The sequence below is a fragment of the Gavialis gangeticus genome, unplaced genomic scaffold, assembly GCF_001723915.1.
Source record: "Gavialis gangeticus isolate Ggan-Ray unplaced genomic scaffold, GavGan_comp1, whole genome shotgun sequence".
NCBI lineage: Eukaryota > Metazoa > Chordata > Crocodylia > Gavialidae > Gavialis > Gavialis gangeticus.
Window position 1 is genome coordinate 96,149,385 of NW_017729022.1, and position 17,455 is coordinate 96,166,839.

General features: G+C 41.5%; 1 protein-coding gene across 2 annotated transcripts in view; it reads right to left on the minus strand.

The window, feature by feature from the left end:
* ETNK1 (ethanolamine kinase 1) overlaps window positions 1-17,455 on the minus strand; it is a 49,044-nt gene that overhangs the window by 27,118 nt on the left and 4,471 nt on the right. For both annotated transcript variants that reach the window (XM_019515647.1, XM_019515648.1), the window contains exons 2-3: window positions 2,002-2,261; window positions 474-614 (exon numbers count right to left, since the gene is read on the minus strand). In XM_019515647.1, coding sequence (XP_019371192.1) covers window positions 474-614; window positions 2,002-2,261 — 401 coding nt within the window. The remainder of the gene's footprint in view (window positions 1-473; window positions 615-2,001; window positions 2,262-17,455) is intronic.

Below are 17,455 nucleotides of genomic sequence, written 5' to 3' on the forward strand. Positions count from 1 at the left end.
GGCTGGGGCAAATGTGTGCACTGTGGCCCAAGCAGGGCCATACCAGAACTGGAGGAATGAGGGTGAGCAGCAAGGGAGCTGAAGCAGTGAAGGGGTGGAGACCACAAGCAGAGGGGCAGGCAGCAATTATGGTTCCAACCCTGTCCTGCGGTTATGGTGAGAACAGCCACCTGCCCCCATATACCCAAAACCAAGCCAAGGGACTTCTCATGTTAAAAAGACCTCTTCTTCTATTTGAGGAAATCAGCTATATAGAAATGCAACACCAATAAACTTGCAATACATTTTACAAGACTTGACATTTACAAAGCTACTTAAATGATCAACAGTACTGCTTAAACAAAACCCTACTCTGCATCACCATGCAGGGCTGTAATTATATGCCCTTTCTATATACTCCCATGTTAATGAGAAGAAAGCACAGAAAATTCAGAGACATTTAAAGGAAAATATGCAATAAAAATAACACTTACCTTTTATTTACTGCCTCATCTGTAAATTCTGTGGGTATGAGAGAGAAATACTTCCCCATCTTCAGCCACATGTTAGATTTGGGGATCCATCCATTATGTGCATGAATAGTATGGATTTTAGCGAGTTGCCTGGCTATAAGTCTGTAAGATAAAGTTTAAATGTTTATTTTGTCCCAGACATCTGGCTAGTTAAAGCAGGTTGCCAAAACACCCACTGGTATTCCTGGCATCAGAAGAATACAGTGAGGACATGCACAGAACCTTGTCACAGGAAATCAACGAGGAGTCACGGAGGATGAGAGGAGTGTCAAGTAAAAAAGTGCTGAAGATCATGAAAGATTTCAGTCATAACTTTGTAGACCCAATCCTGGGAAACTTTCATAGAGAAAGAAAAAAAATATATATATTCCCTTTAAAACTAAATAAAGTAAGCCTTGGTCCCAGCTCAGCATTATTAAAATATATAAAACCTAGCTGCTATATAATGATTTAAAGATTTCTAAAGGTTTGCAAAGGCACTATTAAAAAAGAAAAAGCACAAGACAGCTGCCAAAAGCTTCTTATGACAAGAATCCCTTAACTATGCACAGAATTGCACTTAACTAATGGCATGGTATTTAAGCACTTCTTAATTTGTAAACAATCTGAAAATGATAAAATAATTGGTTTTATCCATTTATCCAAGTAACTGAATTTTTCATAGCCCATCAGTGATCGTAAGAGACATACCAGTATTACGTCACAGATTTGAATCAAAATCTATGACATTTAAAGATTTAAAAAAAAACAAAAAAAAAAAACAAACCTAAAAATCAGTTTACTGGAGTTTTTTCATTACATTTCAGTAGCTTTCAGAAAGCATTGTCTCCCTTTATAGTTTTAACTATAAACTGGATCTTGAAACTGTTAGGAAAGCAGGCTTGGTGATGGTTGTCATGGTATGGGAGCCAGCAGAGAACCCTTCATTGGAACTTACCCAACAATTTTGCTCTCCCTACAGTGAGCAGTTTTCATACTTTTGGTTCTCTTGAAATTTAAACACCTTTCTCTAGATTCCTTTTTAATAACCTTCTACTGAAATTTTAAGATTTCAGAGGACGAAGCCTGAAAGACTTAAAAATTCTTTCCAAAATAAGAAGGTTTTCCCTCCAATATTTAATCTGGGGGAAGAGGGGAACAGGCAGAGGTCTATGGCCAAGAAAGAAAAAAAAAAAAAAAAGCTAGGCCAGTTTTTCTACTCTGAAGTGTGCTCGTACTGAGAATGCCAGAGGAGAGCAGCAAGTGCATGCAAGACATCTACTTCTTTCACAAACTACACAGAGTGAGCAAGCTGTGGTGGCCATATGGAAGGAAATCACTAAACTGCTGCTGGTGCAGCCAAGCAAGGCATTTGTATGTAGCTAAGAAGCTACATCCTTGTCCACCAGGCATGTTTTCCCAAAAGCATACTGCAAGTCCCTGTGCAAAAGGCAACATAATCTCTGCTGCATTCTAAGAAATTAAGTATTTTTTTTTTAAAAAGGCTTACCTGAAAATATCAGGATTGCAAACATGCTCTGGATCCAGTGCTTCTCCCTGCATGAACTCGTAGCATAGACCATTATTGAAAGTGCAGTACAGCTGCGGTGCACAGCCATGGGCCTGCAACACTCGGAAACTCTTCACTTCCTCATCCCGGTCTACTAAGAGTTCGGTCTTGTTCCCATAGATTCTAACTAAGACCACATCATCCATCTCATCTCCCACATAGCAGCCAATAAGTTTATTGGTGATTCCATCTGTGAACAACTGCAATATAAAAATAACACATTAGCTATTCCACAATTCTACATCTGCTTGCTTGTACACATGCGAAAAGAAATCCACTCATTTTCTTAATTACACGATCACTCTTTCTGCGGATTATTTTTTGTTTGTGGAGGATTTTTAGCTAGTAGCCAAAATGTTTGCTAGTCCATGCACTTTAATCTTTTAAATAAGAAAAAAAGAAGATAAATAACCAATATGGATAATTAAGTTTTGTGGAAAATACACATAATTAAACTGCATTTCAAGGTGTTTTCTAATAGATGACTAAGGGGAACAGTGAGAGAGAGACTGGAAGTTACAAAAACAGCAACACGGGACTTAATTTTAAAAAATGAGTTTTCAGAAGTGGTTTTTATTCTGTTCCTCAGCATAAGTTCCAGCAAAACAGAACTTCAGCCATACTAGTAAACGTAAGTACAGCAGATATGAAAACTGTTATTTAAACTGGAAGGATAGCAAGGTATCATTTTCTAAGTTTGGTGTTCACTGCCTGAATGAGCGTTAAAGAGATCCATTTTGGACCTTGATCTTCCTTTCAAGGCCAGCTGAGGGGTATTTTTTTCTGTTTTGTTCTTGTTTTCTTTTTAATTCAAGAAGAATCCAGTGAAGGTGATAAGCGATTTTATCATGTTAGAGCCCCAGTGATCTCTTTTGTCTAATATCTGAGGCGTTCCTGGGTTAGGTGCGACAAACCAGGAGTGACAAGAAATAAGTCACAAGCTGGCAGAGGGTAAATTCAGACTAGACATCAGGAGACGCTACTTCACTGTCAGGACGGCTAGGATCTGGAACCAGCTTCCAAGTGAAGTGGTGCTGACTCCTACCCTGGGGGTCTTTGAGACAAGGCTAGACAATCACCTTGCTGGGGTCGTTTGACCCCAGTACTCTTTCCTGCCATGGCAGGGGGTCGGACTTGATGATCTGCTCAGGTCCCTTCCGACCCTACTAACTATGAAACTATGAAACTCTGAAAGCTAAAATTCAAACCTTCAAGTAAAGGAATTAGTACTCTGTCTTCAGCCCCAGGTATTCTAGACTTGGGTCTAAAGAGAAGGACACGATGACCTCCCCAGAACGAATAGTTTCAGGCAAGTCTCATTAGCCTTTTGTATTCTCTTTGAGAGCTATTTACAAGTGGCATTTCTGGCATGTGCTTCTCAAAGAGGCACAATAAACACCTTGTATGCCTGTCATTAGAAAGCATTACTGCCTTGCATGAAGAGCAGTTTTTTAAGACTGCAGACATGGTTTTCAAGTCACAACTTTAGACCCAATCTTGGAAAGCTCTCTGAGAAAGAAAAAAAAAATCTCCTTAAAAATAAATAAAATAACCTGACCCTACCCAGCATTATTTTATTTTATAAAATAATCTTTATAAAAATTATTTTTATACACATACATACACCCCCCCCCAGCCCTAATAAACAACTGCTACATAGTGACCTATTTAGAGATAAAATGGGTGGATTGCACAATAGATATGTATGTGGAACACTACAAGTTCTGACTCTGGGTCTTGAATGGAAATGAGTAACAGTTGGACTTCTGTGCCTTTCACTCACAGACATAAGAGGCAATGATATAGTCAAGGGCCCAGAATAATCTGAATGTGAATAAGTGGTCTGTGTTCACACCAACGGTGGAGTATGCACAGACATTGGCCCCAAAGAACTCAAGTGTCAAGTCTCTTAAAAGGGAATTCTATTCTTTGCTCAGCTTTATGTGGAGTCCTAGGTCTAGGATATCTTCAAGATCATAGGCTCTGGGACTGTCACATCAGTGCACTAACCAAGCGTTGAATAAGCAAAGTGGAAGGAAGCCTGGCAGATTTCCCTCTGGAAGATGTCTGTTTCAATGACATTCACTAAAATTCAGCCATAGTCACACAACCAGGCAGACTACCAAGGCTGGTTACATTAGCCATAATTTTTCAAAGTGCAAGTGTTTAGTTTTTCAACACACAAAACATTTACATTCCCAGGCAGCAGGCTTAGTTTCAGAAACAATTAACAGAAACAAAGAAGTGACTGAAAACATTGATATTCCCATAAATACTAAGTTTACTGCAACACCACTAAAATTTTCAGCGTAAAGAGGGACAAGCAACTCAAAGCTTTGGTTCCCACAGCAACCACCATTTGTATTCATGTAGTACGCATCTTGCTGCTTATGCAATTCTATTTACGGTCATAACATATCTTCTCTCCCCCCTTAATCTTTAGTTAGGATTACTATAATAAACAGCCTTTACAAGCATTACATGTGGATTATTGGATGTGGAAGTAGTCAGAAAGTTTATTTTGATGATTCAAAGGAAGATAAAAATGCCAAAAGATTATACACATTTGTGTGTCACTGATTATAGGAACATACTAACTGCTTAGGTAAGGTGATTACAAACATTTCATTAAATCAGGGGTGCTCAACCTCCGACCCACAGGCCAAAAGTGGCCTGTGAAGCCATCTCATCTAGCCTGCAGGACTCCCCACTTGCCCAGAAATTTGGCGGTGGGGAAGTGGTGGCCATTAATACAACCACCCTCCCCCCTACCAAATTCCTAAACCCAAAGCCCCACACACCTGGTGGGAGCCACGCCATGTCCACCCCCCTCCTGCCCCTGCAGGTCAGATTATGTCCCCTTCTCACCAAGGACCAGGCCATGCCCACTTCTCCCCCTGCAGGCCAAGCCACTCTGCTTCCCCCATGGACCAGGCTGGGCCCAGGCCATGACCCATTTTTTCCTGGGGTGGGGGGAAAGGGGAGAAATGAGAAGGGAGGAGGCCATGCTCCCTTTCTCCCCTATGGGGCTGGGTCCCCCTCTCCCCACACCTCCATCAGGCCTGGTCATATACCTTTCCCTTCCCTTCTGCACAACAGGTAAAGCCTCCTTCCCCCCTATGCAGGGTCAGGGTCAGGCCAGGCTGTCCCCCTCTATCTGCTCCTCTCCATCTGGCAGGATACTGGATCAAAACCACCACTGAGCCTGTGGGTGCAAAAGGTTGAGTACCACTGCATTAAATGGTCATTTCCAAAATTTAAGTTTAGAGTTCTTAAAAAGGCAATGTTCAAATATGAACTGCTCCAAATAGAAAGATTCCATTTTCTTTGATAACTGAACTGAAATCTGTTTGGGGAAAATGAGACCGACTTCTTTCTTTAAAAATTTCATAGAGGTAAAAGTGAAGAGGCCTTCTCTACCAGAGTCAAAACATGAACTATTCAGAGACCACCCAGTTTAAACTCAATGTAAGCTCTTGGATCTCCAGTCTCTCTTGGATGGATGTTCTTGCTCAAACCTTCTCCTCCCTTTTGTTTGCCCTTTTTCTTTTTATCCTCTGGGGCTGCAGACCAGACGAAATGAAAACAGGAAGGAGAATACCAGGAAAAGTTCAAAAGATTTACAGGAGCTCTGTGGCTGAGTATTCAGGTACTGTCATATAGATTTTTATGAAAGCTCTGTAGAGCAGGTAGCTTTTCTTAAGATATCCTTGTCCTGCAAGAAGTGGTTCCCACAATCAGAGGTCTGAGCATGACGTCTCTTATGAAGTTGACTTGACCAAAATTATTAAAAAAAAAATATTAATATGCTGACATTTCTTGTTAAAAAACAAGGCCCATTTATAAAATAAGACTGCTTAATAAAAAGCTCTGAAGTGTCAAAAGTAATTTAAAGTCCTTTCAGCTTAATAACATCTTTTATTTAAGCCTCTCTCTTTAAAGAGGACTCCTTCTCCAAGAACAGAGTCTGATTTTGACTCCGATTGGTTATTTTTCCACATCCAATAGGAAGATATAAATCTCTTATAATGACGAAAAGTCTCTGCTCATCATAGTTCAGCTGCCCCATCAATACCCGAGTAAACATCACGATAAAGTGAAGGTGATAGCTACAAAACCTTGAGAGCACTTCCAGCAGAAGTGGGTTTAACTCTAGACAATTAAATAGTTAAAATTGTCAATGTCAGAGGAATAGTTTGAAGCAAGGCACTGGGATATCTTCTGGGCCAAACTGCCATAAAATCTAATGGATTTATTAACCAGTTCTGGTTGAGAACGACGGGGACTTGTGATGTATAATTTATGGACAAAGTTTACTTCCATGTATCCAAACTATGACATTTCTTAAAGAAAAAAATAAAAGGACACAAATATATCAAAGAAGATGATTGTACCAATTTTAACCAAACAAATTTAGTGCAGTTTTAACTCTGAAGTCAAATCCCTAGAGCACAGACGGTCATTGCTGGGGGACTCATAACTGACCCAGCACTAGCCTCTATCTGAAAATACTATTTCAGACAACTTGCAGGCACAAAATTTAAGTCCCTAGGTTTTTTAAGAAATTTGTCTTGTTTAGTTTCACACTGGCTTACTTCGTCCTTCACAAGAAATGAAAATATGAATGTTAACAGTTCTTAAGATAGCTACAATTATTATTTAACACTACCACTTGTATGACCTTGTTTACAAAGTCTGAAACAACTTGAACTAACAAGTTGAGGCATTCAAAACCAAACTAGAGGATTCATTTACAAAATCCCATTAAATGGGGTGGGAGAGGCAGTACTACATTCCCTACTTAGTGTTGAGTGTTTCTAAACTAGTTCCAGTGATTAAAAGAACCTGTACTGGCAAGAACAGTGTATACCAGAGGCTCTCAACGTCCAGCACACAGGCCAAATGTGGCTCTCGGAAGCACTGCATCTAGCCCACAGCACTTTCCATAGGCCAAGACATTTGGCAGTAGGGAGTGGTGGCCATTAACACAGCCTCCATTCCTCTTGCCAAATTCCCAAACACCAAGCCTCGCACACCCAGTCAGAACCAGACCATGCTCCCTTCCCCCCATGGGGATGGGTTGGCTCAGGCCATGCCCCCTTCCTCCCCTGCAGGGCTGGGTCAGGGTTGGTCCATGCCCCGTTTCTCCCCCATGCAGGCCAGGACACATCCACCCCTCCCCCTGCCAGTGGTGCCAGGCTGCCCTCTGTGTATGGCAGCTGCTGCGCCAGCCCTGGATCAAAACTACCATCTGGCCTACAGTCAGACCAGCACTGCCCCTTCAGCACACCAGTGAAAAAGTTTGAGCAATGGTATACACTAAAAACTAAGAACACAAAGCACTTAAGTGTTCTTTGTTACAACTAACATTTGCTTTAAACCGGAGGTGCTCAACTTCTGGCCACAGGACAGATCCAACCTGCAAAGCCATACCACCCAGCCTGCAGGGCTCCCAACAGGTCTGGAAATTTGGTGGCAGGGTAGCAGTGGCAATTATCAGTGTCACTGCTCCCCTGTCACCAATTTTCCAAGCTTTGTGCAGCAGGATTAGGTTCACGGACCAAACCGAGCCCATAGACCAACTTCACAATGCCCATCCACCCCACTAGAGCAAAAGGTTGAGTAGCACTGTTTTGTAAACATAACCCTGTTTTGGGGGCGGGGGGGAGGGGAGGGTTGAGGTTTGTTTTTATTTTTACATTTTAAAAACCATACACTTCAGTATTCACTCAGATGTAGCCCCAAATTTCAAATGAAAATACATTCTTCCCACCTCTATCCCTGCCTCCTTCCCACACACCTCTTGCTTCAGATGCCCATGTTTAGGGACCTACCTAGATAGATCATGGCAGAAGTTTGTGATGCAGTGGAACCTTTAATCTCACTCGTTTTGCCATGCACCCCCTCCCCTACCACTGAGCAGCTGAGGCTATTAATACTGCCATCCGGTAACAGGAAGGGTACATGGCAAAAAGAGCAAGATTAAAGGCACCACGAACTTCCACCATGATTTAGGGAGTTCCCTACCCATTCTGGTATGCATGTACGGCAAACTGCCAGACCTGAAAGTTTCAGGCCAATGGATAATTTTCTCAAAATGCTGTAAGTGCCTGAAGAAACAAAGTGCCTCTCATCCATACACAGACTAGCTAGGGAACTCTATAATAAAAGAAAATGTTAACACTACACCCAACATTTAAAACTTCAGTTTTCTAGTTTAACATTTCTAATTATTATTTCAGAGCATTATTTCAGAATAGAAGGTAGAATTTGATACATGCATATTTTAGCAGTATACCCCCTAAAGACGATAATTGTTTAAATTTTTTTTTTTTTAAACAGTAAGCAGGATTCAACAGATAAAAAGAAAAAAAAATAGAAGGGTATGCAAATGGCAAAACAAAACCCCCAACCACCCACAAAAACCCCTCTTTTAAAAGGGTTATTGCTATGAGTTTTCTAAAAATCTTGCAGTTTCTTTTGATTGCAGACAACTAGGAATTTGGGGCTTTTAAAGCCAAATGTATAGAACCTGAAAAGGTAGAACCTGTCATTTCCTCACAGTAATTTAAATATGGCAGAGTACTTGTGGAGATAAATGCGGAAAGAAGAGGAATGACAAAGTTTACAGCAGTGGAATCACATGGTTATTCTAAGGCACGTACATCATGATGGCTCATAAATTTTTCTTATTTTTTAACTCCCTTCTTGTAAGTGGCACTGCATAAACAAACTTAAATTAGTTTGCTGTTTCACAACATTTTTAAAGCAGTTGAGGGCTATATTTTAACATATTAAGAGGAAGCTGCAACGAACAAATCAAGCAAGGTTGATATCTAATCTTTGCAGAAACAAAGAGATGTAGCGCTAACTAAAACTTGAGTTTTACCACTATTTTTAGAAGTTAAGCTATCTTCTAGTGTAATATTATTCTAACTACTAAATCATAAAGGCAGAAGATTTGAATAATCTTTCCCCGGTCCTCTCTCCACAAATCGAATACAGCAAATTGATTCTAGCTATGACTTATGATTTTTTGAGTCTCTTCAAGATGACTTAATAGCACGCTACTATTCTCTACTCTGCTCTATTTCAATGCAATTGTGTTAATTTATTTAAAAAATGACAATTAGAAGATTTTTTTCCTATTGCTGTTTGACCCTTGAATGTGGTGTTTGCTTGAGACAACCCTCAGGTAAATGATTTTCATTCTTTGGCTGTAGCACACATCAGTTAAGTAGATGAAGTTTTAGTATTCACCTGTCACATACTTATCAAGCACAGAACACCAAACCCCACGGGACAGTCAGATTCTGCCCTTCATGAAAGGAATAAAGCACCACAGGTGCAGGGTACACAGGTCATTATTAGTACACACTACTAAAAGGGATTTCATCTTTTTCAAGAAGCTCAAAAATAAATAAATTTGTGGGCCAGGTCTCACTGGATTCCATCCATCACGGTTGGTAGGACAGAACCAAGGGATAATCAAAGCCACTCCATGTATGGACTCACTGGGTACTACAAAATAACTGATGTGGTATATATGCTCACTTGGTATATATGCACCTGGAGCAAGCTCTGCATTGAAGACATACTAAGGAAATGGAGTCAACACCTTTCAAAACAATAAGGGAAAATAAAGGTTTTGTTATAAACTGTGAGAGAGTAAGAGAGCCCGTGCCAAAGCCAGAAGCAGCTACCCTATACCCACAGGCCCAAAGGACCAGGCTGAAACCCTTCATACCCAGGTGTTTCTGGAGGGGAGGAGCTGGGAACTCAAACCGCAGCATAAAGAGGAGCCCAGAGCAGGCAGGAGGGGAGAGCACAGGACCGGAAGTGAAGGAGTCAGGCCAAACATGCTGGAGGAATCTGTGAGAGTCACATGGAGTGCTGGCAGGAGGCTCCTGCAGAGAGGGAACTCCCTGGAGAAGCTCTAGAGGAAGTTATAGTGGACTGGGAGGGTCAGGAACTGCCTGCAATCTCCTCGGCAGCCAGCAGAGTCCAACAGAGAAAAAGGTACCGTAAAGACGCTAATAGAGGGGCACTATTAAAGCCTGGTACCGCACTGACCCTAAAAGGGGTACAAGCAAAAATAAATGACCTCAGTGAGATGAGGGTACTGTGATGACTTCAATAGAAGGCGCAAGAGGTGCAAACCTGTGGACATGCACAGGGGAAGGAGAGGGTAGTTGCACTGCCATTTTGTTTCTTTATTGCCAAAAGCCGGGCGACAATCCTCCAGGACATGAGGTGTGGGTTCCTTTCATTTTTTTGTTAAGGTAAAGGCCCCGGGGAGGAACCCAGCGGCAGAATACAAACCTGAGGATGCCTAGACAACCGGTGGACCGGGCGAGGGTGTAGGGGTTGTGGAGCCCTCAGCGTCAGAGGGCAGCGAATGATGACTAGACAGAACTACCCATCCAGGTACTGAACATCTTCCTATAAACACCAAAGACATGGCAGGTGAGAGCATGGGTGTGTCGATCTCTGTCTAAGACTTGTCCCATATTTCAGCCAGCAGGCTGAGGTCTTATGAAAACACGCATCTAGATCAGCTGTCTATATGTGTGTATAGTTCACAGGAAGAGGAGAAAACAAAGGAAAAGGCTGCAAGGATGCTTAGGAGGGCAAACTACCCAGTTGGCCACTTGACATAAACAAAAAAACCCCAAACAAACACTAGTGAAGAAGTGAGTAAGGTGAAGGAGAGAGAATGAAACTCACAAACCAAATGAACTCCTTGTGTTGTAAAGAGAATTGTATGATAAACACCCTAAAAAACTGGATTAGCAAGTGGTAGTCTTAAGAATCGTTGAGCACTCAATTTTCAATGAGAACTAGAAGAGCTGTTCTCAAAAAAATAAAAATAATAAATAACCCTGACTGACACTGAAGTACATCTCACAAAATAATAAAGCACATATTAAGAAAAATATCAACTTTAAAGGGAAAACAGACCCTTTAATGCTGGGGTGGGCAAAATATGGCCCATGGGCTGCATTTGGCCCACCAGGCCATTCTAACCTCCCTGCAGGGCCCCTAAAAATTTGGAAAATTAATATTCATCTGCTCCTGGCTGCCTGTCAAAGATGACATGAGCCAGAGGCAGTAAGACCCAGGGGGAGATAGCAGGAAGACACAGTCACTCAGCCTTGCCCACCCCCAAGCCGTTTCCCTGACCCTGCTCTGCTCCAGCACCATGTGGCTCCTAGCTGCATCACTGGACTGCAGAGCACGGGGCCTGCACAGGTACCCAGGATGTATGCGTGTGTATGTTCATAGGGCGAGTCCTACACGCACACCCCAACCTACAGATGCACCCACCCCACCTCACACTGCCATACATGCATACGCTGCAGCCACCCTCCCCCCACACACATCCCCTCACAAACCCCATACCCACCCACATCCACATGCTCCCTCACCTCATACCCACACCCCTCCACACCTATCTACTTTCACAGACACACCCACATCCTCCCACACACACACCCCCACAGCTCCCCCATAATATACAAGAGTAAGACTTCATTTTAAGCTATTGTATACAATCACCTCTTTCACACTACACAAACACATGTAAACTAGGACAAAATATTTTTTTAAATCAAATTAGTGAATGTTTTATACGTTCACTTTTTAGAACAACTTGGTATTTTTCTGGTTCCAAGACTGCCAAACCCTTTGCTGAAAGGAGCACTTTTGGGGGGCAAGGGGAGTGACTTCTAGTCACAAGATGGAGTCCAGGGGGCAGGGGCACCTATCAAGGGGTGGGGCTACTCATGCAGCCCTTGACAGCTTGCTAAAACTCAGTAAGTGGCCCTTCAGCTGAAATAATTGCCTGCCTCTGGTTTAATGGGAATATTGAATTGAGGGGAACAGAAGAGAGGAAGGATGATTGTTTGGAAAAACATTCTATTTTTTCTGCTTGATTTGAAAGACAAAAGAAAGGAATCTAGCTTTAAATAATGCAATATTATTTGGATCACACTCGAAGTACAACATTATTTCCTGGGTACCTCATTATTAAGAAGATTGAGAGTTCTGAGAAAAGCAATAAAGTGAGGTGTAGCTAAACAGAGAGAGAAAGACACGATTTTTTTCACAGCCAAAGTACAGTCCAAGACAAGACAACAGACTACAACTACTTAAAGAATGGTATGCTAAGATGGTGTAATTAAGAGCAAGGAGATAGAAGCTACAAAAGCAACATTTTGGTTGAATGGTACAAAACATGCAACAATGAGATACTAGGCTGGTGATGTTTTAATGGCTTGAGATGCATTCTGAGTAAAATGGGGAAAGACAACAATAAAAAGTCTACATTTACACTGCCAATCCATGATTACGGACATAAAAAGCAAGAGACAGAACACATGCATTTTCCTGATGTGAGGAGGATCAGGACTTAAAAGGATTTTTCTCTCCCCACAAGAAGAGGGATCCCCCTATTTTGGGGAAAAGCATTCCCCAGAACATGGTGTCACCACTCCAAATCACTAACTTCTGCTACCTTTTCCACGTCTTATGAAACGCAACTTCTGAGTTTTCCCTTATTCTGAACAGATATGCAAAAGGCTCAACCTTGTGAACACATCAATGGATGGGTGTTAGTGTATGTCCTGGCCCACAGGAAAAGCATAAATTCTGTTTCTTATATCATTAATAGAACTGAGTTTTGTTGACTTCTGCTCATCATGGTCATGAATTTTAGAAGCAATTCATGCCAAGCTTGTCTATTACCCCCTCAGTACAAGTCTCATTAGTGTTAAATGAAACTAAGTACACATCAAGGAAATTAGATCCCATGATCTGATAATTTAGGAACCACTTGAAGTACTTGTTAGCATCTATTTGTAACATGCTGCTATAAATAATTCTTTGTACCCAGGAGTTCTTTCAATTGCTTATTAAAATACAGTACGTTCTTCATGAACTTGTTTGAAGGTTTTTTAAAGCTATTGTTCAAATAAACAAACTTACCACTTTGCTTCACAAAACAGTTTTATATGTACATTTTACTCCTTTATTCATTGTATCCTTAACATAAGATTAAAATGAGACAGACACTCAGTTTCAAATGTCTTGCTTGCTTACCAGTGACACCGAAATGTAGAGGAGGAAAATGATTCCATGACATAGAAATGCATCCATTGAACAGAACAAATAGGGGAGAACAGCTCTGAAAACAAGAAGGCATGTAAAAGGACGGGAGGCCCAAATCCAAAAAAGCCGAGTCATCAGAATAATGCATGGTCTAGCGGAGAGTAGTTGAAAGAATACACACACACACGATCCTAGGGAAATTCTGGAAGTACATTCAGAAATAGGAACGCCAATGAATTTGACAAAGATGATTAAACACAGAAGAGAGGTGTGGCAGCAATATTCTGGATCTCTAAGTTTTTAGAGAAAATTAGGTAAAGCGTATTATAGCAATCAATATGATAAGTATTTTCAGATGAAATAAGGCCAAGCCAAAGATGAATTCCGACAGTGCTTCTACAAATTATGAACACAAAGTGTGGCAGGAAAAGCAGCCCAAGTCAAAGCTCTGGTAATGAAGGTCTTGCAAACCTGAACTGATCAGAAAAATAATGGTAATGGCATGAAAGAAAGAGTCAAACAATGACTTACTGCTCTCCAAGTGAGGAGCCAAGACTCTTTATGAAAATTTAGGGAGATGGGCACTAACAGAAACATGACAGGCCAAGCGACTCAAGGAACAGTACAGCAGGTTCAAGCTAGCAACACATTTGTGATACGATGGATAGAAAAACCATAACATAGCAACAGGCTTAAAAGCCCAAGCTTGCACCTGCAAGCTAATGCTCCTGGTATACAAAGTGACAGTAATGGAAGTCACATGGATCAAGCAGGAACAGGAATAGAAACATGTTATCAGAGGCAAAGAGTACATCTCTTAATAACAACACAATAGCTGGCAGTGGCTATCATGTACCAAGTAACTTCCCCTCCACATCTTCGAGGATGAAAATAGAAAAAGGAGCGATAGAAGTAGTTCTGCACTGATAGAGAAACAAGTGAACGTAGTAATGCAAGAAGCAAAGAACCAACAACCTTGGAGTCATTCTAGTTGACACATTCACATTTTTAAAAACAAAAGGAATGTAGGACTCAAGTGTAATGTGATCTACAGCCATCTGAGTCAGGACAGGGCTTTATATTAAAATAATATGTGATAATGGAACTAGAATTATGCAACACTGCATGCACCCACATGGTAAATTACAGTGAAAAAGTATACACACACAGAGAGAGAACTAATTCTGGCATATCATAATTCTGAAGGCTAGCCTTTACAAACCTAACATCCTCTGTTTCCTGTCAGTATGCCTACATGTACACAGCAGAAACTTGTGCAAATTATGATCTGTCAGTTTTACTTAACTGAAACTACAGCATTACATGAGAACCTATTATAGCCATCAGACTATTATTCCCACAGTATATTCAGTTATAATGTGGATTTAACAGGGCTTTTTGTTTGAAGTGCTTAAAATGCCCTGTCCTGCATTGCTAGTTATCTTCCAAAAGTTAATGCAATCATACCAATGAGCTGTACTACTGGCTATTTTATTGTGATCAGCAGAAACACTTGTCAAATGCCAGCTTAACTACAGCAAACCTGGCCCTCTGCCAGGTTGCAAGGGTAAAGCTTATACCAGTGTAACTAGTGCTTTCAAAGGCATAAAGGATTTAGTCTACCATTCAGTGATACAATACATCTATTGATTCACTTATTTTATGTAACAGGAGAGGATGTAGCCACTCCCTGTTGCCAACACAGGTCATAATCTGTATCAAGATAAAATTTCAAATATCTATCAATACATAGGATTTAAAGAATGATTTTAATAAGCTCTCTGAGTTGTGTTGTCAAGGGAAGACTAATCCCAGAAACCCTGTTTGTTGAAATAGGGCCCCTTACAATTTCCCATCTGCTACTCCTTTTACTGTGAATAGAATGGAGGAAGCAGCAGGCCAAAAAGATGTAAAATAATAAATTGTGACACATGATCTAGCCTTCATCATTAGGTGGTCAGATATGAGTCAGTCAGACAAAAATGCAGCATTCTAGACTAACCAAAAAGGCAGGTAGCCATTAACTAGCATCATAATTGGTGTTAAGTGGCTGGCTATTAAAAACAGCACTTTATAATTAACTGATAATAGGGCACAGGGATAAATTAGCTTAATCTATGTTGCATCAGTCCTATACCTCCTCCCTTTAGGTTACAACTGATGGACACAAGCAAGGCAAGATTGAGAGGCCTGCACTGTTGCTGCCCATACTATAGGGTCTGGGGTAGAGGCGCACAGCCTGCTGGACACTGATGGGGAGGGGTGGCATGCAGCCAGTTGGACAATATTTTGGGCTGGAGCCATGATCCCCATCTGTCTGCATGTGCAGCAGCAGGCACAGTTGTGGCTCCAGCCTGGCAGGGGGCATGGCTCCAGCCCAAAATCCCGTGGCACACCTGGACATGCCTGATGGCACACCAATGGGGAAACACTGCCCTAGAGCCTTCCCAAGTACCCCAAGGGTATGCGTACCCCCAGTTGACAACTACTGGCCTAATAACTGAAGCCTTAGTGGGAGATGCAAGTTCAGTTTCCTTTTCACCTGGAAAGGTTAAATCCCTACCTTCCACCCCTCAGGAGTGCCCTAAAGACTAGACTAGTGATTCTCAACCAGCGAGCCACAGCACCCTGGGGTGCCTTGAGAGCCTTTTAAGGGTATCACTGGCTGCCATGTAATATACGCGCTGTTAGGTGCGCAAACATGATTCACAAGATAAATCCAGATACTTCTAATTAGAATACATAGTGTCAAAAGCATTCAGACACATTGCAATCTTTCTGAGTTCCTTGCAACAGAAGAACTGCTCTATTTTTATTTTTGACTGCAGAAAAATAAGAGTGAGAACTAAGAACTATGATTTGCAGAGGGGTGCTTCTGACCTAAAGAGACTGAGAACCACTACACTAGATGATAGGTAAGGCTAACCAGGGACACTCTTTAACCTTTCTGATGAAACTGCACTCTACATGAAATAATTCAAGATACATGGGGCCAAAGGGAGTGCAAAAGAAGCATGACCTTTTTATCCTTGTGGCTAAGGCACTCAACAAGGGGACATCCTGGGTTAATGGTCTCTTCTCCCAGGACTGTTTCTATATTTTACCCAGTGACAATTTCTTTTGTGCTCTTCTCAAGATTGCCACATAAGGGGCCAACATCAAATCACAGAGAATCAGATTCAGAGAAGCACAGCTGAAGATACCTACAGCAGTCATCTAGACTAATCCCCTGCCTGAAACAGGACCATCCCTATCCAAACCATTGTATATACAATTAATTGTCCAACCTCCTAGCAAAATTACAGTCAACCCCAACAACAACAGACATAATACCCTAACCTCCCACAGGTAATGCAAGGGGACAAAAGTAGTCAACGTCCTGTTGCTGTAAAAGTTAATATAAGCTCAAAAGATCCCAGAATGAGGGGTACACCTCTTGCTAAAGGTGGCAGCAAAAATCCCCTCAGTTCATAGCAGTCTGATGGAGGGGATGGTGGGAGGAAGAGGGAAAGACTTCCTTCCTGATGTCTAGTACAAAGATCTATCCCACCCTGAACAAAAAAGCAAGATCTACTAGGTAGGGACATCTGAGTTTAAGCCCCAGTAGGAGGACTGACACACCCCAGTCAAAATCTACAGCCCCCACTGCAGCCAACACTCAAGCCTCAGAGGAAGGCTTAAATAAACCCCAACATGTGGCACAGGGGAAGGGGGGGGGGGGAGATTCCCTCCCAGCCTCTTGTGGCAACCAGCAAAGCTCAAAAGCATGGGGAATCAGATTTAGATCAATTTATATTAGAATACAATATGGCCCAAAATTATACTTGAAGACATTTATGCTTCTCAGGGAGGGGGTTTGTTAAAATAATTATGTATCACTAATGAATGTATGCCTAGAACCTACTCAAGCAAGTCTTTGATTTTAAAATCTATATATTATTAAACAATTTAGCCAGTCCAACTCTTTGTCTTTTCTGGTAGTGGAATGAGCTAGCATCCTTGGATGTTGTCACCACTCCTTTATACAACACCATGCTGTAAGTGTTCAGCCCCAACAACGAAGTGAAAAGATACTGTGAGGGCACTTCCAAAACTGCCTTTCTTTACTTAAGCTATGTTACTGCACAACATAAACAAAATTTTTCAATGCCTCTTCCTGCTTCACCATTACATTCAGGTACATTGATTTCTTCCATCAGCATTAATACCACTCAAGAATGTCTAGTTCCTCCCTTGGTAAAAGTAATAGATGTATTACTAAAGAACAGCTTGGGGGGGGGGGGGG